At 43.0% G+C, this 24,816-nt stretch overlaps 1 protein-coding gene across 2 annotated transcripts in view; it reads right to left on the minus strand.

Annotated features, from left to right (window-relative positions):
• The window catches only part of WDR49 (WD repeat domain 49), a 210,970-nt gene that overhangs the window by 166,853 nt on the left and 19,301 nt on the right, over nucleotides 1-24,816 (minus strand). Inside the window, exons 2-5 of one of the 2 annotated variants that reach the window (XM_088452316.1) lie at nucleotides 23,406-23,846; nucleotides 13,140-13,316; nucleotides 11,433-11,607; nucleotides 8,577-8,744 (exon numbers count right to left, since the gene is read on the minus strand). In XM_088452316.1, coding sequence (XP_088308442.1) covers nucleotides 8,577-8,744; nucleotides 11,433-11,607; nucleotides 13,140-13,316; nucleotides 23,406-23,846 — 961 coding nt within the window. Of the gene's footprint in view, nucleotides 1-8,576; nucleotides 8,745-11,432; nucleotides 11,608-13,139; nucleotides 13,317-23,405; nucleotides 23,847-24,816 lie in introns of those variants that run through there. The other variant, XM_088452315.1, reaches the window with a different exon arrangement.

The raw sequence follows: 24,816 nt of genomic DNA on the forward strand, positions 1-24,816 counted from the left end.
GTTTTGTCTTTTTTTTTTTTACTGCCATCTCAGTAGATACTTGTCCCTTCACAATGTATGTAGCCATTAATCTGTGCAATGCTTTTACTGAAATCATATCTCAAAGTCCTGTGAATAGCAAATATATAGCTGTAGCAAGCCGAATAGAAATGTCAGGCACACCTTGTACATGCTAATCATAATAGTTGCATCTAGACCAGAAGCACATCACAGTGTTGCCTGGGGTATAGAATATATGATGTATTAAAAATAAAATGCAGTTGCTATAGCAGCAGTTTGAGAATTCTGTCAATTTGTTTTTGTAGCAAATTTGATTAACTTTTTGTAGACTTCATACATCCAGAAAGACAGTTTTCATTTATATATGCCTAGAGAATTGCCCTGAATCAGGGAGAATGAGGGCTGGATCCAGAGTTGCATACTATCCTGTCTGCATATGGATGTCATGATTTATCGCAGGCAGTGCATGCGTCGGGGACAGTCACATCTCCACTTACAGGTGATTGGGCGTTACTGGAAGGAAGGGAGATGTAGCAAGCCTTGGAGAGAGATAAAATGAAGTTGCCTAAAGCAACCAATCAGCTTCTGTCATTTATCTAGCACAGTCTATGAAATAACAGTTAGAAGCTGATTGTTTGCTATGGCCAACTTCTCCATTTTATCTTTCTCAAAGGTTTGATACATTTCCCCTTGGTGGCTATGGGGGATATGAACTAGGAATAAATATGCTGTGGATGTGTTGTGGGGGTTTGAATGGTATTGTGGGCTATTCAGAGGTGAACGCATGCAGAAATCAATCCACTTCCAGACACTTCTCTAGCATCAATGATAGGGCTGGTGCAAATGTGTGCGGATGATGATGCCGCCTACTTTCTCCATCAGATGGATGGGGGCAGTCCGGTTGCATAGAAATGGACAACTCTGAATACAGGCAGAAATTAGCATTTATTTCACACTGTGTAAAGCGGTCACAATTGTGGATGCTTTACATGCAACTCTAAATCAGGCCCTAAGTCTATATGGGACAGCTACTTGCTGCCATCATTTCCATAGTTCAAACACTAATAGTGCTCAACAACCTCAACCCAGTATTACACACCTGAGAATTGCATGGTCTCAGAGAAACAACGCTACAGGTGTGAAATAAGTATCACTTGCCATGAAATAGCATGTATGTTGGATTAAACAATATTTTCTAAAATAATTTCAGACATACTGTACCAACTTGAAAAATATTTTCACTGCAATCATGCGTGATACCACATTGCAAACGCAGGTAGGGGGCGCAAGACGAGGCATTAGGCAATGGTTGGAGGCTGCAATTTGGGGCATCAGGAAGTGGAGGGAGGTGGGAATTGCTGCAATGAGCAGTGCTGGGTGGTGCAAGTTGTGGCATCGGGAAGTGGTGGGGGTGAGAAATGCTGCATTGAGCAATGATGGGAGGTAAGAGCCAATGATGAGATAAGTAATGCAGTAAGAAAGGGTTATGCAGTTGCAGCATTAGCTTAAACTGTGTATTAATAGATAAACTGGTTAAAAACATTCCCATTCAATCATAGATCATTTTGTCATATACACTATGTGCATAGACTCTTAACTTCCTTGAGGAATGCATGTGGCCCCACCTGCCTGACTGACTATTGCCCGCCATTCTACTATATGGTAGTCAGGGAACTAGCCCCATCTCCATTTTTAATACACAAATCTTTAATTTATTTGGCCTTTTTACTTAGGTACCCCATTTTGACACTGAGTAGCCCATATAGGAAGAATCTATCATAAAGACTTAGGCTAGTGGATCACACATATTTATAAATGTTGCAAAAGCCCAGATCATTGTGGAATTTAGAGCTGGGCTCTAAAATACAGTGGGGGAGATGTATCAAGCCTTGGAGAGAGATATAGTAAAGAAGTTGCCAAAAGCAACCAATCAGCTTCTAACTGTCATTTATCTAGTACAGTATTTGAAATGACAGAAGCTGATTTGTTGCCTTGGACAACTTTTCTACTTTATACACTTGATACATCTCTCCCCAATGAGATAGCCAGGCTGGGTCACATCAGTCTAATTCACTTTACATTTATGGCGAAGAAGGCAACATGTGAATAATAAGAGTTATGGTAGACCATTGATAACTCTTTTTCTTCAAAGTCTATAGGGTCCACAGGGATACCATGGGGAATAATGTGGATGGAGTGATACAGGCACCAAACAGTTAAGCTTTCAGCTCCCAGGATGCCTCTGGTCCTCCTCCACATATACCCTGCCACCAGCCACAGGCAATCAGTTGTGTAAACAAGCCCAAGGCAGGAGAAGGAAAAGAGGAGAAGGAAGAACAATTGTACATCAGAAACACTCTCAGAAAAATGAGGGAATCCATGCCCGAAAAAAAAATTACAAAATGAAGCGAAGTGCATCAGGGTGGGTGCCCTGCAGAGATTGAAAATGTAATTGCTCTCTGTACCTGCTGTTCCCTCTACACTTTCACAGCATGCTAATACTCAGGCTGACAACATTCAGTGCCTGAGCTTCGTTGCTGTTAGACCTCCAAGGCTCCAGCTCCATGGCTTGTTGCCTATGGTTCTCTTGTCTACTACAGCAGTGATTCCACTCTGGCTCCAGTTGCTAAGTCTGGTCCCACTCTGGCTCCAGTTCTTAAGTATGGTCCCACTCTGGCTCCAGTTCTTAAGTATGGTCCCACTCTGGCTCCAGCATGTGCTATTGCCCGGTCCCACTCCGGCTCCAGTTTGTGCTCTAGTACGGCCCCACATCGGCTCCAGCTTGTGCTATAGTCCAGTTCCACTCTGGCTCCAGCATGTGCTATAGTTCGGTCCCAATCCGGCTCCAGATTTTGCTATAGTCCGGTCCCAATTCGGCTCCAGTGTGTGCTCCGGTCCAGTCCCAATCTGGCTCCAGTTTGTGCTACATTCTGATCCTAGACTGGTCCTGTTACAGTACTGTTCTGCTCCCTACATCTACCCATACCCAACCAATACTGACTCTCAAGTGCTTCCTATATTGGCTCCTGCTGTTACCATCCAGGCCCCCTGAACTACCAGAGACCCTATGGACTTTGAAGAAAAGAGTTATCAATGGTAAGTCTACCATAACTCTTATTTTCTTCTTCAGGGTCAATAGGGATCCACAGGGATACCATGGGGATATCCTAAAGCAGTTCCCCTAAGGGTGGGGGACGCTCCTGAGCAGAAAGGAGAACTCATCGCCCAAAGGAAGCATCTTGAGAGGCAAAATTATCAAAGGTGTAAAACCTAAGAAAAGTGTGGACAGAAGACCACGTGGCTGCCTTGCATAATTGCTCCACAGAGGCGCCACGACTAAATGCCCACAATGGCCCCACAGACAGAGTAGAATGTGCTATCACTGTGTTCGGGACAGGGAGATCAGCCTGTGTGTATACCTGAGCGATAGTCATACGTAACCATTGTACCAGAGTCTGTTTGTTAGCTGGCCATCCTCATTTGTGAAAACCATATAGCACATAAAGAGCTTTATGATTTTCTAACAGAGATCGTTCGCTCCACATAGATATGAAGAGCATTTATCACATCCAGGGAGGCATCACCTACAGAAAGGTCTGAAGACTGAAAAGCTGGAACCACAATCTCTTCAAACACATAAAAACTGGACACAACCTTAGGAAGGTAACCCTTCCTTGTGTGGAGAACGGCTCTATCCTGGTGATAAATAAAAAATGGGGAGTGACAAGAGAGAGATGCCAAATCAGAGACTCTACATGCAGAAGAGATTGCAAGGAGAAAAAGTGTCTTCCATTTTGAATCTACAGAGTCCAGAGGCTCAAATGGGAGAGTCTGTAGTCCCTTGAGAACCAAAGACAAATCCCACTGCGCCACCAGTGGGACTAAGTGTGGCTGAACTCGGAGAACACCCTGTAAAAAAATTCTAACATCCGATAAATAAGTAATCCTTCATTGGAACCAGACTAACAGCACAAAAACCTGCAATATCAGGGTGGCCAGGCGGAGACCCAGGTCTAACCCAGCCTTGAGTAAAGCAAGTACCCGGGAAACCCTAAAAACCATAGGGTCGTGCTTTCTTTTGGAACACCATTTACCAAAAGAATGCCAATCTCTGTAATAGATGCATGCAGAGGAAGGTTTTTGTGTCCTAAGAATTGTTTGAATCACAGAGTTGGAGAAACCCTTGGCTCTTAAGATGGAAGATTCAAGAGCCATGCCGTCATAGGCAGACGGGGTAAGTCAGGATGTACTGTAGGCAGGGACCCTGGGCTAACAGATCCAGCAACAGAGGCAGAGGAAAACGGAATGTCTCTGTATAGATTCCATAAGTCCATGAACCAATGACATCTGGGCCAAGCAGGAGCCACCAATATTACTGTTCCGCCTGCCTGCTTGAATTTCATGAGGACCCTTGGGAGGAGGGAAATCGGAGGAAAGAGATACGCCAGTTTGAAGTCCCATCTTACTGCCAGCGCATCCAATAAGGCAGCTGATGGGTCTCTTGTCCTGGATCCGTAGCTGGGGACCTTGTGGTTGTGATGTGATGCCATAAGGTCTACATCCGGTAGGCCCCACTTGTTCACTACGAGTTTAAAAACCCCGGATGGAGAGCCCACTCTCCGGTGTGTATGTCCTGATGACTTGAGAAGTCTGCTTCCCAATTGAGAATCCCCGAGATTAATATTGTAGAGATAGCCGGAAGATGATGTTCTGCCCAAACCAGAATGTTTGTCACTTCCCTCATGGCTGCATGACTTTGCGTGCCTCCCTGATGATTGAGATAGGCTTCCGTGCTCGTGTTGTTGGACTGGATCTGGACCGGCCTGCCCTGGAGCAGGTCCTATGCCATGATGAGTGCTTTGTATACTGCTCAAAGCTCCAGAATGTTTATGGGCAGATGACTTTCCTGATTTGTCCATCTTCCCTGAAAGGTGTGATGACCTGTCACTGCCCCCCATCTGTTAAGACTGGCGTCCGTGGTGGGAAGCACCCAATTTGGAATCCAGAATGATGATCCTTTTGTAGCCACCACAAGAGAGAACGATGAACATCCGGAGTGAGAAGGATCCTCTGGGACTTTATTAGATGATACTGTCTGTTCCAACAGGACAGAATCAATTTCCAGGGAAGGCATAAAATCCCCAGGTTCCATTGCCAAAATAATTGACCGAAGAGTCTCCATATGGAACTTGGGTACACGGATGAACTTGTTGAGAGTTTTCATATTTAGAATAGGGCAACGAGACCCATTCGGTTTCTGAAACAAAAAATGATTGGAATGATAACCCCTGATGGGAGAGTTGTGCAAAAAAACTTCTGGGGAGGATGCCTCTGGAAAGTGAGGGCATAACCCTGAGAGACCACTTCTCGGACCAAGGCGTCTGTCAAAGTTTGATGCCAGTAGTAGGCAAACAGGAGCAGTCGGCCCCCCTACCCTGGGATCTCCCAGGAGGAGGCCTGCCCCATCAGGCAGAGGGTTTGTTGTCTGGCTTAGAAGCTGGACGTTTGGCCTGTCAGGACCTCTTAGTTTGCTGCTTGGTTGTCCTGCGAGAACTAGATGGCCTGGAGGAAGACTGTCCTTTTGCTCATCCCTGAGGGCGAAAGGACCGAAAAGAAGACTGCTTAGACTTCAAAGTGGCTGTTGATGGCAGACCTGCAGATTTTGAAGCTGCCAGAGTAGCTATTATCTTATCTAAGTCTGCTCCAAAAAGTATATGCCCAAAAAAAGCTAAGGATTCCAGAGCCTTCTTTGACCCTGTATCTGCTTTCCAGGACCCTAACCAAAGGATTCTGCAAGCCACAACTGAGGCTGCTGATACTCTCTTCCTTAAGGCTTGAGGAAGAGAGTATAGCTCTTGAAATGCGTTGGCATTTGGTGGCAGGATTATTTGACCAGGGAGATTTACATTGAGAAGACCCACGGAAATGGACTGTTGTGAGAGGTTATCCGGAAACCTCCACCTTTAAAATCTACGGGCCCTTAGAAGTGGGACTTCTGGTAATTCTTGGCTGGATACTATTAAGGATTTTATAAATGCATTCATTTTTGACTTATTTTGCATGCAAGTGATTGCATTTTATGCTAGGTGTGTCTTGGATGATACATCATTGTTATTATTATTATTTATCTTTTTAAGTTTGGAATAAATTTTGTTATTACTTTATTGCACTATGTGGATATATTCTTATGTTTTTCATATCAACGGAAATATCATCTATTGACAACTATCTACAAGATCTACATATCAAACTGTTTGTGGGGAAGTAATATATATACCTTCTATTTAAGCACCGTGCGCACTAAAGTTGTCACTACTAATGTAATATATGTATCTTAGTATCTAATGGTGGTACTGCTTTGACAACCTATTTGCAGCAATATAGTGTTTAGGTGCCAGTAATCACCACTCTATACTTATATTACAAAATAGCATTCCTGACTAAATGTGTCACATGAGCATCCACAGTAGGAGGGATTTCCCAGTTATTACATTCAGAAGCTGGGAAAGGATACAACCATGCTAACATAGAACTGTCTAACCGGGTTATACCATGTCTCTTCCATAAACTCAGTGAGCTGCTCAGATTTAGGAAACTCAGGTTTTACCACCATCTGGTGTTTAAACACCAGAGTCTTCTTTCTAGGAGCTGGTTCATCATCCTGTATATTTAGGATTAATTTAACCACCCTCACTAAGGAAGGAACATCCATTTTAGTGGGATGGTCCTCCTCTTCTTCTGAACTAGACCCTGGAGAAGAACCAGATGTATCATCTGATTCCTCTGGTGATGCGTCTGAATCTACATGCTGATAAAAAGATAACCTGCACTTAGGTGACTTAGTGACTACTGGTCTGTTTGCAACAGCTGATTGAGCCATACTCTGACTTCAGTGGGCATAAACATTCACCCATGAAGGATGTATAGGAGGGGCAAACATAGCATGCTGTGGGTATCCCATTAAAGGAGGCAGTGTGGGCATAGCAACATGATCCAATAGCTGCGTCATCACCTGAGACAAAGAGAACACCCAAGATGGCTCCTGTACAGAGGCTGGTAGACTGGACTGGTGAGGTGGTTCTTTATAACAGACAGCACACAAACCATCCTTAACAAAGTCCTGAGGGGACAACCCCACCAAACAGGATTTACATAAAACCAGCACAGGGGCCTCCACCTCCTGTTTCCCTTTACTTTTTGACATAGCAATTATAAAGGTAACAATGCAATGTAATGTAATGTGACAGCCTTCACAAATAAAAAGTAAATGTGAAGTACAGAGAAAAAAAAAAAAACCTGCATGAGGAGAAAAACAGTGACAGTTATAACTGACAGTCAGAAATAAAAGGCAGTATCACTCAGCAGCTAGCAAACAATCACATACAATGCATATGCAATTTACTTGCAATGGGCTCTGAATTAACTACTCAAAACATGAAGCTTGGTAGGATATAGAGCACTATATACCTGACCCAGGGACAGCTATACAGGGAGACTGACCCGAAACCTCCTAGGACCAAACCGCTTCAGCAGAGCGCCAACAGTGGACTGTGAGCATCTCATATACATGTGGAGGGTAGGAGGAGCGACCCAGTCATGGGAAACTTTTCATGAATCTGCGTCTGGGTCGGGGGAGGAGCTGCCGGGGAGAGCCTACCTCCCCTAAGTTACATCAACCAAACCGGGTACAACAGCCTCATGGCAGCAGACGCGTCTGCTGCCAATCCCCAGTGTGAGACGATAAGACACCAGTGGTCTATTGAGGACATGGACGCACCAGGCCCTCACTGCCGCGTACAATTCCCCATAAGTGAGGAATCGCCTTCCCTGACATCTCCGTGCATCCGGTTGCAGTCCGGGCCACAACATCACTGCTAGCAAAGCTCTGCCGTAAGCAGCCAAAATCACCAGAGACGTTACTGGTGTTGCTGCCCGGGGTAGGTAGACGGAGTCGCAGTGCATGCGTCTTAATACAGACGCTCAGCACTGCTACTGTAACTCAAAACACAGAGATAAAATAAAACTTAAAATAAAAGCTTGGGACTGCCAGAGCAGTCCCCTGTTACAAAGGTGCGTCTGAATCCTGCCGCACCAAACGAACAACTAAATGCCTGTGGCCGGGGGTGGGATATATGTGGAGGAGGACCAGAGGCATCCTGGGAGTTGAAAGCTTAACTGTTTGGTGCCTGATCTCTCCAACCACACTATCCCCCATAGTATCCCTGTGGATTCCTATGGACCCTGAAGAAGAAATTGTGTTATCACTTCTCTTACAATCACCATTTAAAGCAGAAATGCTAGCTGGAAGATGTCAATAAATAATGGGTTCAGCGAGGAGTATGCCAACCCTTGAAAAATTACTATTGTAGGAATATTGAAATTTCTAATAGCAAAAATTAACTTTAACTACAAGGAATGAATGGACCACTCTTTACCCTGGGCTGTATTTAACGACATGCAACATAGATAGCCCTTTAAGTGAAAAAAATAACAGAGTAAAATTCTTGTTACATCATTCTGCCAGAAAGATGAATAACTACAGCTAACATAGGTTTGTTCAGAGCACTGATACATACCAATTATATTTAGCACAGAATCATAGTCAAAGTCATTAATTCCTTTAGTAATGTTCAGTGATGTTGTCCTCAAATGTGTTTTGCCTTTTTCTCTCCAGGCCAGAACCACAGTGTTATTGTCACATGTAGTACACGACAGAAATGCCTCTAAATGGGAGCTGTATCTAACTGAGGGCGAAAACAGAAATATCCTCATTAGTTTAACACAAGATACTATTTGAAGTTACATCGGGAAGAGCTTTGCAATAACGAAAAATGTCATGCAGATCCAAAAATGTTCTTTATTACCATGACGAATGGGAAGTGTTATTAGAGCACTACAGTCACATTAAGGTCAATTAAGAAACCGTCATTTTTAATCAAACCTTTTCTGCTGAACCAAAACATTTGTTAAAACAATCGGTAAAAAATGTGTAGTCGTGTTCTGTGACTTTATTACACCATGATGCATCGAACATGATTTTTCTAAATGTACTGGAAATAGGAATATCAATCAAAAGATTTTAGGTCCAATGAGACAGGAGATTGCAGGTACAGCTCTCTGAGCAATTAGATTACAATATTTCTGCAGTGATAACAGAGAAGTATTGTTAGCTTCTGGGGAGACTAATCTTACTTGCAGCAATTGAAGCAAAGCCAAAGCATATCCTTAACAGATATCCAGTAACCTTCCCGCTGCTAAATGTGATGTAATATTGTTCAGGTAAAAAGAGTAAAATATTGTACCATTAAAACGGCTAGGGGAGTTTAGGCATTCAATTATATTTTTATTGAAATGCACATTCCGACTTGAAAAGTTCAGCACAGCAGTAGGCAAACTTAAGTCAGTCTGGTATATAAACTATACATCATCCTCAGCCACCCAGTGGATGCTGGAAGGCAACGGTGAGAATTATAGTTCACCAGCAACTGGAGGGCAAGAAGAAATACCAGGGTATTAAAAAAGAGAAAAAAACATTTATATATTAATATTATAACGTATGTCAATGTAGATGAATTATACTAGATTTTCTGGCAATGTTGAGTAAAACATGAGTAAAACTTAACTAACTCTGCATACAATTTATCTACTTGATTGCATTTAGTAACAGGAGTGTCCAAAAACATACTGGTAGGTTAGTCTGTTGTGTGTTATTGAATACCCTGCCTAGACTAACCTACCAGTATGTTTTTGGACACTCCTGTTACTAAATGCAATCAAGTAGATAAATTGTATGCAGAGTTAGTTAAGTTTTACTCATGTTTTACTCAACATTGCCAGAAAATCTAGTATAATTCATCTACATTGACATACGTATAATATTAATATATAAATGTTTTTTTCTCTTTTTTAATACCCTGGTATTTCTTCTTGCCCTCCAGTTGCTGGTGAACTATAATTCTCACCGTTGCCTTCCAGCATCCACTGGTCTGAAGCTTCACGGGATTTGTCAGGATCATTTCTGCTTAAAGTGTTTGGAGGTGTGAGCAGAATCAGCCTACTATAATGTCCTCATATTGGTGCAACGCAAGCTACCAGTGGCAGCTCGCAAGTAATTGAAAAGGCTCGTTAGTTGTATGTGTGATAGTTAATTTTTAGTGTAGGTTTCATAGTGGTAGCATCTGATGTGTATTATTAAAATTGGGATGTATTTATTATGATACCTATGTACTGGATGCCGACTGAAGAAATCCTGTACGGCGACGGAATCCTGACCTGGGACAGGACACCGGTGTCGAAATCCTGACGCCAGTTCAGATGGCGAGAATCCTTGTAGCCGGCATCCCAGACGTAACTATAGCGGGCCGGGTTAGGTGTTTAGCCGCGGGGGAGAGGGTCAGGTTTAGGCACCATGTGGGGGGGGGGGGGTAGGGATAGGCACTAGGAGGGCAGGGCTAGGTTCAGGCACCAAAAGGGGAGGGCTAGGTACAGGCACCAAGAGAGGAGGGATAGGTTCAGGCACCAAGAGGGGAGGGATAGGTTCAGGCACCAATGGGGAGGGTTTGGTTTAGGCACCACAGGGGGGGGGGGGGCTAGGTTCAGGCACCAAGGGGGAGGGTTAGGTTTAGGCGCTAACGGGGAGGTTAGGGTTAGGCTATGAGGGGGGGTTTGGGTACCACTGGGGGGTTATGTTCAAGCACCAAGGGTGAAAGTTAGGTTTAGGCACTAACGTGGAGGGCTAGGGTGCGGTAGGGAGGGTTGGGGTTAGGATGCAGGAACAGAGGGTTAGGGTGAGAACGGAAAATGGTTAGCATACTTACAGACCCTTGTCGGGAAACTGAGCATCGGGATGGTACTGTCAGTATTTTGACAGCTGGCATCCCGACTGCTGGTATTTTCATACCCAACCCATTAAAACACTAGTATATTGGTCTCTCTTCTACACCCTGCTCCTACACTACCCCAGGGAGTGATTCTCTTCTCTCTTTCCCCCTGCTGTGGTAGCCATTAGCCAGGGATGGGGTCATATACCACATGTGCATATTAATATTCTCTGTAAAGTGCTTTATAATATGTTGTCATTATATAAAGGTTAATAAAGGAATGAGAGAGAGCAACCAGAGAAGGAAAAATATTAAACATAGACACATATGGAAAAGTGATTCTCTAAACTGGTGACATACAAGTATAAGTGAAAGCCTTTGTAATTAAATATTGCATTGAATATGAAATATAAGAAAGCTTACGTACTAAAAACATTGCATGGCTGTAATAGAAAATAAGTAGTCTGATGAGCTTTAGGGTTGTAGGGAGAGACTAAACTTACAGTAACCAAAAGTAGCTAGCTAAATTTTGTAGTACAGTAAATTCGAAAGCATTGAGTTTTGCTGACAACTGTTATCAGCCAAAATACATTACACGCATGAGCACATCACCTTGGCGCACCCAGTTGTTTTCATGGAGTTTGTGTTTTAAAATGCAGCAACATTTGTGGATCCCAGAAACCAGTTCATTCCAAGTAATATAAAGGGTAGTTTGTTGATCCTCTGTAGAACTTGCAGATCGTTCAAACAAGGATATCATTGCAGCTGTGAAACATATAGCATGGACCTGTGATGATAAACAGACCATAGTAACACAATCACAAATATACAATCTTATCAGCTGTTTTAATGAGTATAGTATTTGTATGATAAATGGATGGATGGACAAACGGACAGATATAGAACCTGATTCAGAGCCGGACGCAATTAGCTCTCGCTCGTCCAGAAAATAGGGGTGGCTATTCAAATCAACCGTTCGCTCTTTGCGGTCTGTTCACGCCTCTAGGTCTGAACGAGCGAACAAAACTTGCGGTCGTTTTTTAAAAAAATACGCCCCCTGGCCGCTCGCATCCTACGTCATGTCCGCTATTTATTAGATTAATCGAGTACATCGACCAGGGTATGAACTGCTCGCTATTCTTGGGGTTGGTTTTTCCTACCACAATTTTGCGAGCAGTTCTGGCTATAAAATAACCCAGTGACGTGGTCAATGACGCTGCTGTTTTAATTATGCACACCCATAAAACGCCCGTTTTGACCTTTAAGCACGCCTGCGTTCGGATCTCCACTCCCCGTTTTCAAGCACCTTCCCCCGTTACCACCCACATACGCCTACTCCTGTCACTCAAATTATCAGGCATTCGCTATTTTGCGAACACATGAATTTCGGCCACACTGACTGGTTCGCGCATGCGTATAACGATCCGTACGCATGCGCAGTTGGGCAAACATCGCTCGGAGCGAACGAGCGGCTCTGAATCAGGCCCATAGTCAGATCAGTCTGCACTCATGTAACCAACTCAAAGCTGGGGTGCTACTCCATATCACATAGGTCCATACATAGAAATAGATGCAGGAGTGCATTCCAAACACTTGTCATTTTATCAAGAATGATTTTTTGCAAACGGACATCAGGAAAACCAATGTTATCGTCACAAATGAGGACCTTTATCTAAACACCTTAAGGTCTCAGTTTGTGTGACCTTAAGGTGTCAATAGATATATAAGTGTCTGTGTGTGTACATTCATTACTGTTTACAGTGCTTATGTTATAACAATAACACAGACCAGTCTATGGGCCAGTTCTGAATCGGACGCACCCATGTCTGTGTCTGCGCCTATTGGCGGTCGCCCGTTTGTGTCTTCATGCAAATGCCACTACAAAGTCCTTCCCTGGTGTACATCCATGCAAACAAATGTGCAAGGACTGAGATGCCCACTGTCAGTGTTCATATGTGCTGCTGAAATACCGCTTGATGTGTCTTTAGACATCACCATCGATGGCACCATTGAACCTTGCACCAGCCATATGGCAGGTGCAGTTTCTCTAACTGTGTATGGCCTCCTCCTTGCTCGTGATACTCCCATAGGATGACCATCTCTGTGCTGCACATAGGCATTTCCCTGTCACTGCCCAGAAACACCAACTACATTTGCAACACATTTTTGAGACTGTGCGTGTCTCATTCGCCTCGATCCCAACTGTGACCCTGTGTGCTGCTATCTGGCCGCATGCGCAGAAGAAATCGCTGCACTGCGTCAGACATCGGCGGTGTATGCCACTCAGAGTCAGGCCCTATGTCTTATGGCTAGCTTTACCTGTCCATTGACATCTCCAAATGTCAGAATGGCATCATTGCAATCATCAAGGCTGTGCCAGTAGTCCATACATAATGGTGTGCCAGGAAGTCCTTGCAGCTTGTACTGGCAAAATAGGTCCTGCTTTGAGTTTAGATCATAGAAACATATCTCCTTACTGGTGAAAGCAACTGCAATCTGTGGGGTGAAGGACATTGACATGAAAAACATAGCAGCACGCTGTATTACTAAAACATTTGTGTTGGGGGCATATTACCGGCATCCGAACGGTAAGTAGTGAGCTTAGGGGTGGGTTAGGCACTTGGGAGAGGGTTAGGAATAGACACTAGGGAGGAGGGTTAGGTTTAGGCACTAGGGGGAAGTTAGGTTTAGGGTGCGGGGAAGGAGGGATAGGGGTAGGGTTAGGATACTTACAGACAGGTGTCGGTATCCTAACCCTGTCGGGATGCCTGCATTGGGATCCCAAGCACCGGCATCCCGTACCTAACCCATTTACAGTACTCATTCATCTATCATCCCCAATCGCATGTAACAATACTAACAGTATTCATTTATAGTTACATACAGGTTGAGTCTCCAATATCCAAAATTCTTGGGACCAGATTTATTTTGGATATCGGAATATTCCATATTTTTAAATATTTGCATACCTTAATTAAATAACTTGTGAATAAAACCCAAATCTAAACACAGAATGCATTTATGTTTTATATACACCTTATACACACAGCCTGCACGTCATTTTATACTATATTTTCAATAATTTTGTGGCTCAAACAAAGTTTGTGTACATACATGAAATTCATTTATGTTTCATATACACCTTATACACAAAGCCTGAAGGTAATTTTATACAATATTTTAATACTTTTGTGCCTTAAACAAAGTTTATGTACATTAACCATCAAAAAGCAAAAGTTTCACTATCTCAGTCATGCTAAAAAAAACTCCGTATTTCGGAATATTTAGATATGGGAGACTCAACCTGTATTTCTATTTTTTTTTTAAATTATATTTTGCATATGTGTTTTTAATTCAACAAGTTGGAGACAGCAGAACTAAACACATTATTTACTGTGATTGCAGCAGCATGGCGTATCTATATGAAGAGCGCATCACATGCAGCCAAACTGAAAATAGATCATGTCATTCAACGCTCGGATTGATTGACAGAATTGTCCCATATGTAGCGAGAACACAAAGAAAAGGCTAATTTTGCAATAGTATGACTAAATCCTAGTACTACTGGGATAGATTATTATTGAAACAGTGGAAGCACTTCTTGGCCATGATAAGAAGGCCATTGTCATGCCTGGGCATAGGACCAACAAATCCACCTCTTATGTGTGGAATTATTATTACCAAAATCCTGACAACATTTGTCAAGCATCTAATAACCTTCACGCTATTATGTCATCTGCAGCGAGCTCATGACAAGTATTTGATAACATCAGAAACTGGTGCTAAAAAAATAACAACAAGCAGTCCAGCATCAGCTAGCTCCCTTCTCTCTACTAGATCCCAGCACCTGCAACCTCCACCGCCAACACCTTCATCCTCAATATCTTCAGTAATGATCAGAGGTAGTCTGGCATCTAATTTGTTATTGCTAGGTGACTCCTCCCCTTTCCAGGACTCCTCAGAAGAATCCTTGAGCGCTAGGCCTGCTGCTGGGGGTGGATTTTCATCACAGAAGTGGAACAAGAAGATTTTTGTAGTAGTTTAACAAAACGATTGACTGTTAAACAATCCTTTGCAAGAGGAAGCAAGTATGACAGCTCTCACCCAGTCGCACAGCGGATCACTGATGCCATGACGGCTATGCTAGTATTAGATCTGCATCCAATATCTGCAATTAATGCAGTGGGTTTTACACAGTTAATTGAAGTCCTTTGTCCCTGGTAGCAAGTTCCATCTCGGTTTCATTTTACCTGAAAAGCCATTCCTCAGCTGTACCAGGATGCAAAAAAAAACCTAATTATTGGCCTACAAAATGCCATTGTACAAACTGTCCACTTAACAACAGATATGTGGACAAGTGGTAGTGGGCAAACTAAAGATTACATGACTGTGACAGCTCACTGGGTCGGTGAATCGCCTTCAGCAGCAGCAGAAGCAGTATCTAACAAACAACGCCAGCTCATTCAGAGGCAGGCTACTCCATGTATCACTGGATTCAATAGGAGGCATACCACTAACAACCTTTAAGAAAAACCAAAAGATGTCATAAAAACATGGCTTACCCCACTTGGACTCTCCTCAGAATTTGTGATTTCTGATAACGCCAAATATTGTGAAAATTTTGCTCACGTGATCAACTTAGTGGTGCAGGTTTGTTTAGAAAAATTACTGGGGTGTGCAGGAGATGCTGTCTGTGGGCCGAAAAGTTTTGGGACATTTTTGGCATTCAGCAACAGCATGCAGGAGATTGCAGCACCTGCAAGAACAGTTGAATTTGCCCTGCCATCAACTGAAGCAAGAGGTGGTAACAAGGTGGAACTCCACCGTCTGTATGCTTCAGCGGATGGAGGAACAGCAAAAACCCATCCATAGCTATACAACAAGCCATGCCACTGGGATAGGAGGGGGAATGTACCTTGGCCCAGCACAGTACAAGGTGCTCAAACCATTTGAAGTAGCCACATGTGAAGTGAGTGCTGACACTGCTAGCTTGAGTAAGGCGTTTCTCCTATTTAGGCTTTTGGAAAATCAGCTGGAGAAATTGAAAGAGGAGATTAAACAAAGCAAATCCACAAAGTATACCGGTCTTGTAGATCAAGTCCTTTAGTTGCTTAGCCAGGATCCATGGATGGCCAATATCTTGATATCTGATCACTACATTTTAGCAACAGTGCTTGATCCTAGGTTTAAGTCGTATGCTTACGGTCCTTCTACTATTGAGCACCCGAACTACACCTTTCATCTAGCGGGTAAGCCATTGAAGTTTTACACAAACGGTTTTGGCATAATCCACCTTTAACTAACTTCCATTGGAACCTTTGAGAACACTAATTTCACGCAGTTATCAGTTCCCCTATTTTTGATGATCAAATGATTCATTAAGTGCAAAACTGTAGCTTCTGTATCATACCTCAGACTTCACCAGGGGCAACTCTGACTGAGACATTACAACCTTATTATTATCAGAGTAAATCTAATTTATATCCGCAATTATACTCCATCATTGTTACTTATTGCACTCTCTTTATATGTCTTTCAATGTTATACATTTTACTTGCTGATTTTTAACAGACAATCCTTCTTTTCTAATTATTTTATTTATCTCATGTCATTTGTAATAATAAATGTGAGTAACTTCAGCAACAGTGGCTGACACTTTTGTGGCTGAAGTTCTTGGTTTGTTTGGGCCCCCACAAAACAAGCTACCAATCGTCTTATGGAAACAGCTCATGTCATTTGTGATAATAAATGTGAGTTAATTTTATTATCTGTACGATTGTTCCATTAACAAATCATTAGCGCACCCACCTCTGAGTTCTCTCCTTCTTTTGAAAGTTTTTCTGGGGTTTGCCTATCCCCTAAGTGGTGAGCTGCATTTAGATTTGCATCTTTCAGTTCTCCTTGGAGCACCTGAACTTGTGTTTTCTTTACTGTTGCTGAAGTGCTTGGTTTGTTAAAGTGTGCATATCCTTTTTAATATCCAATATAAGGGTGGGTGGGCCACAAAGGACAGTTCCATCTTGCACTACCATTTCTGCCACTGCTGTGTGGCAATGTTTCATAGATGTGCTTTAAGCTGCGGTGTCTGTGCCACTGCTCTGTCGCTTAATAACCAGCCAGCTCACTGTAGCCTTTGGCCAATAATGATGAAAGCAATATTGTGAGCTGTGAAGTGGTCTAAATTGACTGTAAATGACTGGAAATTAATGTTATTGAGGTTAATAATATTCTAGGAACAAAAAAAAGCTATATATAAAGGTATATTGGTTGGACAACGAGGATGCTCAAAGTCCAGATTTCTTGAGCACTGAAGAAATATACTGACACACAGTGTCATGATGGTGATCCGAAATGCTTGAAATTGGTTGGTCTAGAACATATTCCAGTCACAAGATGGGGTGGAGATCACTTCAAAAATCTATGTAAACAGGAAGTGTTCTAGATGTTTAGAATTAATTCCATATATCCAGAGGGACTCAATGAGGCGGTAGAACTCAATACAGTTATTTAGCATAGTATTGGGACATTTCTATCTTCGCTCTAATCCAGAGCATGGTATAGTCATCCTTCCCCCCCTCCTTCACCTCCCCACCTTCCCCTCTTTATATCTATAGAGTGGTCTAAAACTGAGATATGGTAATCTAAAAAATAGACCAATGATTTGAATATAAATTCTTGGCTAATTTTATTAAACAAGTTCCTTCTTTTGGAAAAGGTTTTCTTGAAAATTCTAGATACCTAAGAGTAATCAATTTGATTAGTCTGATATAAATATTCTGTGTAGTGATTAAGGACAGTAAATGTGATCAGAAAAACTATATATATGTACTCCATATATTAATACATGAGGTTGAGGAAACAAAGATTCTTTATTGGTGTTGATTTTGGATGAGATATGTTTTAATACGTATATACTGATGTGATTTATAAGTATGCATTGAATAACTACAACTCCCATAATTCTTTGGGATAATATGTAACCAGCTGTGTTCCAACTCACGTGACTAACATGGACTCCAACATAACTTAGAATAAACAGAATTTGTGAAATGAATATTCACTACAATTCCCAGAATTCCAGGGGATAACATCTGACAGGCTCTGACAGGCTGGGCCCTAACTCTTGTGATCCAAGTTACTGCAGATTGGAAGTTCACCCGATCACGTGACTAAACGGGCCTATCCATTACATGACTTTGTGAACAATCCAACCAAATCCAGGAGGTTTTGGTCGCATCGTTCACAAAGTCGTGTACTGGATAGCTGGCAAGGACCAGCGATGCGCGTGCACACTGGGTCCTTGCCGTGCCCGATTATCTACTGAACATGCCCGTCAACCTGACGACGCTCGTCAGGTTCGGCATGTTCAGAGATAGGAGGTCGGGCTCCTGCACTGAATGACGTTCAGTGAAAGCCGTTCAATGCAGGCACCGCACCTCAGAGACCTGAAGGTCTGAATGCTAGACGTTCAGTCTTTCAGGTCGCCTAGTGGATAGGCCCCTTAACACACAGGCCCCTTAACACACGTGATCGGACTGACAACAAGCAGCCAACCAAGACATGATAAGTCTCAATGGTGAAAAGGGGAGATAGATAGAATGTGAATGCTTCCTTTCGGGTGTGCCCCTAGACGGTGATCATATGGACACCCCGTGATCTGCAGCCCTGAAGGTAGATCACTAGTCTGTTTATGTCACGTGATCGGGTCCCAGAAAACCGGAAGTCCCGTTAATACTCATGAAATAATATATTTTCTTTTTTAGAACTAAGAATTATGAAATGGGTCTGTCTCCTAGTTATTTATCTATGTGATTATGACACTCTGTAGTGTATGGGGATCACAAAAATTAGTCGTATGCAGAAAATCTCAGTACTATTTCCACTTGCAACTGGGTGGGTATAACTGGGCAGTAACAGGGTGCTTGCACATAGGTTTTGGTTTGACATGATGTGCTGATGAAAATGTTACCTATTACCGCTTATCATTAAATAGACCCCTGTGTGTTTTATCATATTATGGATTACTTTGCTCAGTAATTTATGTTTTGTTTCTGTAGGGGGATGGGGAATCTTTTTAAGATTTTTCTTCAGCTCCAGTTTGCCTAGAGAATATATTCATTGTATGAATGGAGCAACGTAGGGTTCCTAAACTAGTATTTTGCCTAGGGCACTGTGAAGTCTTAATCTGGCTCTGCTTCTAGGGTTGGGTATGCATTACCAAGGGGCTGATATAATGAGACAAAGCACCTGCCCTTCGTTGCCCAGTGGTGTAATGGAAGCATTCGCCTCCAGGCGTCTGGTGTGGTGAAGGAGTGCAGGAAAGGACATTGAAGGGGAAGGTCATTCCAGTGTAGCAGGATTGGGCACTTGTGCTGCTCTATGAGCTGGTAAGCAACAGAAGATGTGGGGCTGTCAGGGTACTTCCTTCAATGTGCTAGGGATGATGGCCCACCACTTTTCGGGCCCCCTGTTGTTAAAGCTTCTAACAGCCTACCTACTCTTTTTCCAGAACAATGGATACCACTTCTAGTCATATTGGCTTACTTGATTAAGAGAGCCGCCTCTAAATAATGATCATGCTATCTGAGTAGGAGACATATCCAGGGGCAGACCCACACATAATGCACATCATGCAGGCAGAGGGTGACTGCTGCTGCTCAGTGGCAACAGCCTCCCTGGACCACAACAGTGTCTGCTGGGATGTGGAGAGAAGCTACTGCTGCTGACAGGGAAGAAGTGTAACGGGCAGGCAGTGACGTCATGCCACAGGGGGAGGGGGCGCCAGCAAACAGAACAACTGCGCTGCACGGTGCATACCCAGGATACTCCAGAGGGGATGTTATGGCTGCAGTCTGCCATTTGCAGCATCACTGCAACTGCGATTCTGGCTGCTAGCCAGATATAGGGAATGTCGGCGGTGCTGCCCACAGAGCTCTGCGAGGTGGCAATGATCGCCCATAGCTAGTTACGGCCCTGCCTGGGTAATTAGCTCCCACACCCCCTTCCCCTACCTCTCGGCACCCCTGACAACAAGCCAAACTGTCTTTCTAGGACTGCCAGTCCGGATGGCAATTTACAGAAGTTTCCAATATGAAGGTGCTTCAGCTTCAGTTTTTTCTCTCCCCGGCTAGATTTTATGTGCATGCACAACAGATGGAATTCAGGTTGGCATTGACCTGAGCTTCAGCTCGGGCAGCCCTCTGGACTGAAAATGGTAGAAACCGCTGCTGGATTTACCTATAATCCACATGGCAACATAATAACAATGAAAGCAATATTATGGCAATACAATAAGCACACACTGCAGTTGTGTCAGCATAAGGAAATATATATGGTCCATTGAAAACACTGCAGGTGTCAGGATGTGGCCACTACTCACCTCCGTGCCAGTGTCCTTGGGCTTAGGTGTTCAGTCGCTGGGAGTGGAGGTGACTGGTGACTGAGTATTCTCCCCGGGGTCTGCTAGGGCTTCCGTACATGCATTCTGGTTCCTGGGGTGCCGGGCATGGGCGCAGCCATGTTGGTCCATATCATCTGACTAGTCTAACCCAATGGTAGTCCTGCTGTCACTCAGCTGATCCTCTGATCCATTGACCAGCTACTTATGGGTATTTAAGTCTGACTCCAGGATCAGGAAACTGCTGTTCAACTTCGCTGTTCTAGTGACTGTGATACTCACCAGTGTTTCTCCGTGTTAATTCCTCAGTGTGTTGCTTCAGCCTTCTCGTTGTTCTCCAGTGTATCATTTCAGTTCTCTCACTGAACTCCAGTTTTTTTCATAACAGCTCTAGTGTTGTTATTATTGTGCTCTTCAGTTCCCCAGCTGCCTCCCTGTGTTACTGGTGTCTGCTTACATGCTAACTACTAGTTCGCTCTCAGGTGGATCCTTAACAATACTCAGTGCATTCCTGTGTTACATTTCCCTGTGTTCTCAGTGCAAGTCAGTGACTGGTTCCGTTACTATTCTCAGTGCATTGCTGTGTTACATTTCCCTGTGTTCAAGTATTCAGTTCATACATTGATCTCCTGTGTTCAAGTATTCCTTTCACACGCTGATCTCCTGTGTTCTACTCAGTTCATACGCTGACCTCCTGTGTTCAAGTATTCAGTTCATACGCTGACCTCCTGTGTTCAAGTATTCAGTTTACACGCTGATCCCGTGTTCAAGTACTCAGTTTATATGCTGATCTACTGTGGTCAAGTATTCAGCTCACTAGCTGATCCCTTGTGTCCTAGTTATTTAGTTGTTACGCTGGCCTTTAGTGTTATATCTTTATTGTCTCCGTGCTGGTTTCCTGTAATTTAACTCTCGTAAATATAGTTACTGGTCTTCCTGCCACTCCTGGGTACCTGTCCAGAGGGCCGTAACCTGCTCACTTGGTGCAGCGAAACCCACGTCCCTATTTGGAGGGGTCACTGGTGAAGACCACCAAGTGAGTTAGACTCAGCACCTCTGGGCAGGTCTAGCCAAACCTAGATTTGGCTGCAATAGTGAGACCTAGTACTGTCACTCACCTGCTTGTTCCCTAGCCACCCTAACCTCCTGGCTGCTATCCTCACCTAAAGAATTCCCATATGGTTCCTGACAGCAGGTTACACATTTTTTCCCCAACCAAGAGCAAGGCTGGGTGCATTTGTTCCCTGGAAAACAGTAATTAGTTACAATAGCAACAACTAGCATATCTTGGTAAATACATTAAGTCTAAGCATACAGTAGATGATATACCATGAAAGTTCAACACTAATGTTAGGGAATGCACAATAGGTTTAGAAATAGAACCCTGTCCCCTTCACAGTTTTCTGGGGATCTGGGAAACAATCAGAAATAGAAATGATCAGCTCTTAACTCCTCGCTTGTGATATATAAAGTACAATTTACCTAATAATGAAGCTGCTCCTTAGTCTCATCACACAGAGCCTACATGCAAATGCCCCAAATATGAAAAGGTTCATCTGGACATGCTCAACATAACAGAAGGCTCTATATGCTGAGCAGCATGAGTGCTGGGTATCAGGAGACTTCCATATATGTCCAGTAGGCCCAGATGAAGCTCTATTTGTGTCCTCACTCACACTTCTGTAGCAGCCACATCTAGGAAATGTCAGGCGTCTACATCTAGACGCCCGGCATTTCACCCTCGCCGGGATATGACAATCGGGAGGCCGGCCGTCAGTATTAAGGCAGCCGGTTTCCCGATTGTATACCGTGAGAAAGCAGAATGTAGATGAATGATAGTTCACGTCCAGCTGGTGGAGCCGCTAGCCACTCCCCCTTACCACATCTTTTTACATCTCCCCCTAAAGACTTATACACACTACACGATGTGTTGTATGAACGATATTGGTGAAAGATTTACCTTGAACTTTTTGTAGTGCAGGACAAATGATATTGGGTGTACAGGGGTCTTTTGGTGTTGCTGAGCTCTCCGGTGCGTTCTTTCTTTTTAAGAATGTTCCAAACAGTTGATTTGGCCACGCCTAATGTTTTTGCTATCTCTCTGATAGGTTTGTTTAGATTTTTCAGCCTAATGATGGCTTGCTTCACTGATAGTGACAGCTCTTTGGATCTCATATTGAGAGCCGACAGCAACTGATTCCAAATGCAAATGTCACACCTAGAATCAACTCCAGACCTTTTACCTGCTTAATTGATAACGAAATAACGAGGGAATAGCCCACACCTGTCCATGAAATAGCTTTTGAGTTGATAGTCCCATTACTTTTGGCCCCTTAAAAAGTGGGAGGCACATATTGAGACTGTTGTAATTCCTACACCGTTCACCCGATTTGGATGTAATTACCCTCAAATTAAATCTGAAAGTCTGCAGTTAAAGCACATCTTGTTTGTTTCATTTCAAAGCCATTGTGGTGGTGAATAGAGGCCAAAATATGAAAATTCTGTCAATGTCCCAATATTTATGCACCTGACTGTATCTTTAAAGATTTCTTTCAGTGAAGTCATCCTGCCACATCTCTGAACACGCAATTCTTGACGAGATCGTCAGATTGGCCTTCATGTACGGATGACAAAAGACATCGTTAAAGACCAGCGGGAGCGCACATCGTTGGTCGTTCACTGCATACAGACTGAACAATATGAAAGATATATTGTTGAACATTATTGTCCATAAAAATTGTCTAGTGTGTATTTGACTTAAGTGCATCAAAAGCAATAAGTCGATTTATGCAGTAAAAAGTAGAGAATGATAGTTTGAACATAAGAGTGTAGCTATACCATGTCCCCTCCCCTGAATGTACAGTTGGTACAGGCCAATAGCTGCGCTTTGTTTAATCAACCGATTGGTATTCTAGAACTATTGCTTCATAGAACCATATAGTGGATGTACAGGGTTTTTTATTATTATTTTGTAGATTTATGCTTTTCATTACTCACTGACATTGCTCATTTATTCAGCCCTTCTACATAGACTGGCAATTGCATTCTTTATCCTTTCCCAAACCTACTCTGTGCCAGCACAGGGCACCCTCCATGCGATGCTGTATGACAGATAGGATTAATAAAGAGGATCCCTCCTCTCTTCCATCACTGATATATGCATTACTTCTATTTATATCCATATTTACCTTGTTTACATTGGCCAGGAACACCAAGCTGGTTGCCCATACATCTTTCAGCTTGACGGTGTCTGTGCAGATCCTCAGGCTTCTTTGTAGTTTTAAATTCTCTCCCCAGATTCCCAGTAATCCATCTTTACTCAAAGTTACGTAGCGACAAGAACATTTCAAATAAACTACTTTTTGGATGTTTTCCTTGTGAATTAATGGGAGGCTGCGAATATCCCTCCACTGGGGAATTACTGATGATTTCACTCGTTCATCTTTCTCGTAAAGCTCAAGCAGCATGAAGGATGTTAATTTGTCCCAATCAATGAAACCTTCGCGACTCACATCTATTTTATCAAATAAATCCCCATATTCCTCCTTTGCACCGTGCCCCACGGCTGCGTATGTCCTCTCTGTGAATTGCTCTTTGCTCATACACTCCGGTGGCTCTAACTCTGGGGACTGGGGAGAGAAAAATAACATGACATTGTGTTGAGACTTGTCCCATTTAAAAACAAATTATCAAGACACAAAGTAATAATCAGTTATTATAATTATAAGTCCACAGAATGTAGCTTAGAGATTTTAACAATGCTGTATTGCACTAGTATAATGTGCTATAATCATAGGCGTGTTTAACCTAGATGTCCCCTAGACACACAGTGGCCCTCTGTAAGTGATGGGACCAACCTATTAGAGACTCCAGCGCTTGGCTGGTTTATCTATATTTCTTTTACAAAACATAAAACAAACATTTTTCTTGTTTATTATTATTATTATTAGTAACACTTAAGCTGGCCATACATGGTGCGATAAGAACCGTGCAACGCGAAGGGGGATCCGACGTCCTACATATTGGGCGGTCCCCACACACGGTGCGATCGGGTGGCCGACCACCCGATATGCTGGCTCCCCCTCCCCCACTGCACGGGATCGCACATCGCATCCCCAGATCTACTGAACCTGCAGTAAGATCTGGGGGTGCGATGTACGACCCCACGTGTGCGCGCTCTTTCCGATATCATGCCCATACACAGTACCATATAGCAGCCAAATTGTGCCAATCTGTCGGATCGGCTGCTTTATAGCACCATGTATGGGCACCTTTAGTAAACACCATTTTACAATCAAAGTGACATTATTATTATTATTATTATTATTATTATTATTATTATTATTATTATATGTACAGCCATGGCCAAAAGTTTTGAGAATGACACAAGTATTGGTTTTCACATAGTTTGCTGCTTCAGTGTTTTGAGACCTTTTTGTCAGATGTTATTATGGTATACTGAAGTAAAATTACCAGCATATCATAAGTGTCAAAGGCTTTTATTGACAATTACATTAAGTTTATGCAAACAGTCAATATTTGCAGTGTTGACCCTTCTTTTTCAAGACCTCTGCAAGTCTTGAAAGTTGCTTTTGGAGG

Source organism: Taudactylus pleione, unplaced genomic scaffold (assembly GCF_031769625.1).
Source record: "Taudactylus pleione unplaced genomic scaffold, aTauple2 ptg000037l, whole genome shotgun sequence".
In the NCBI taxonomy this organism is placed as follows: Eukaryota; Metazoa; Chordata; class Amphibia; order Anura; family Myobatrachidae; genus Taudactylus; species Taudactylus pleione.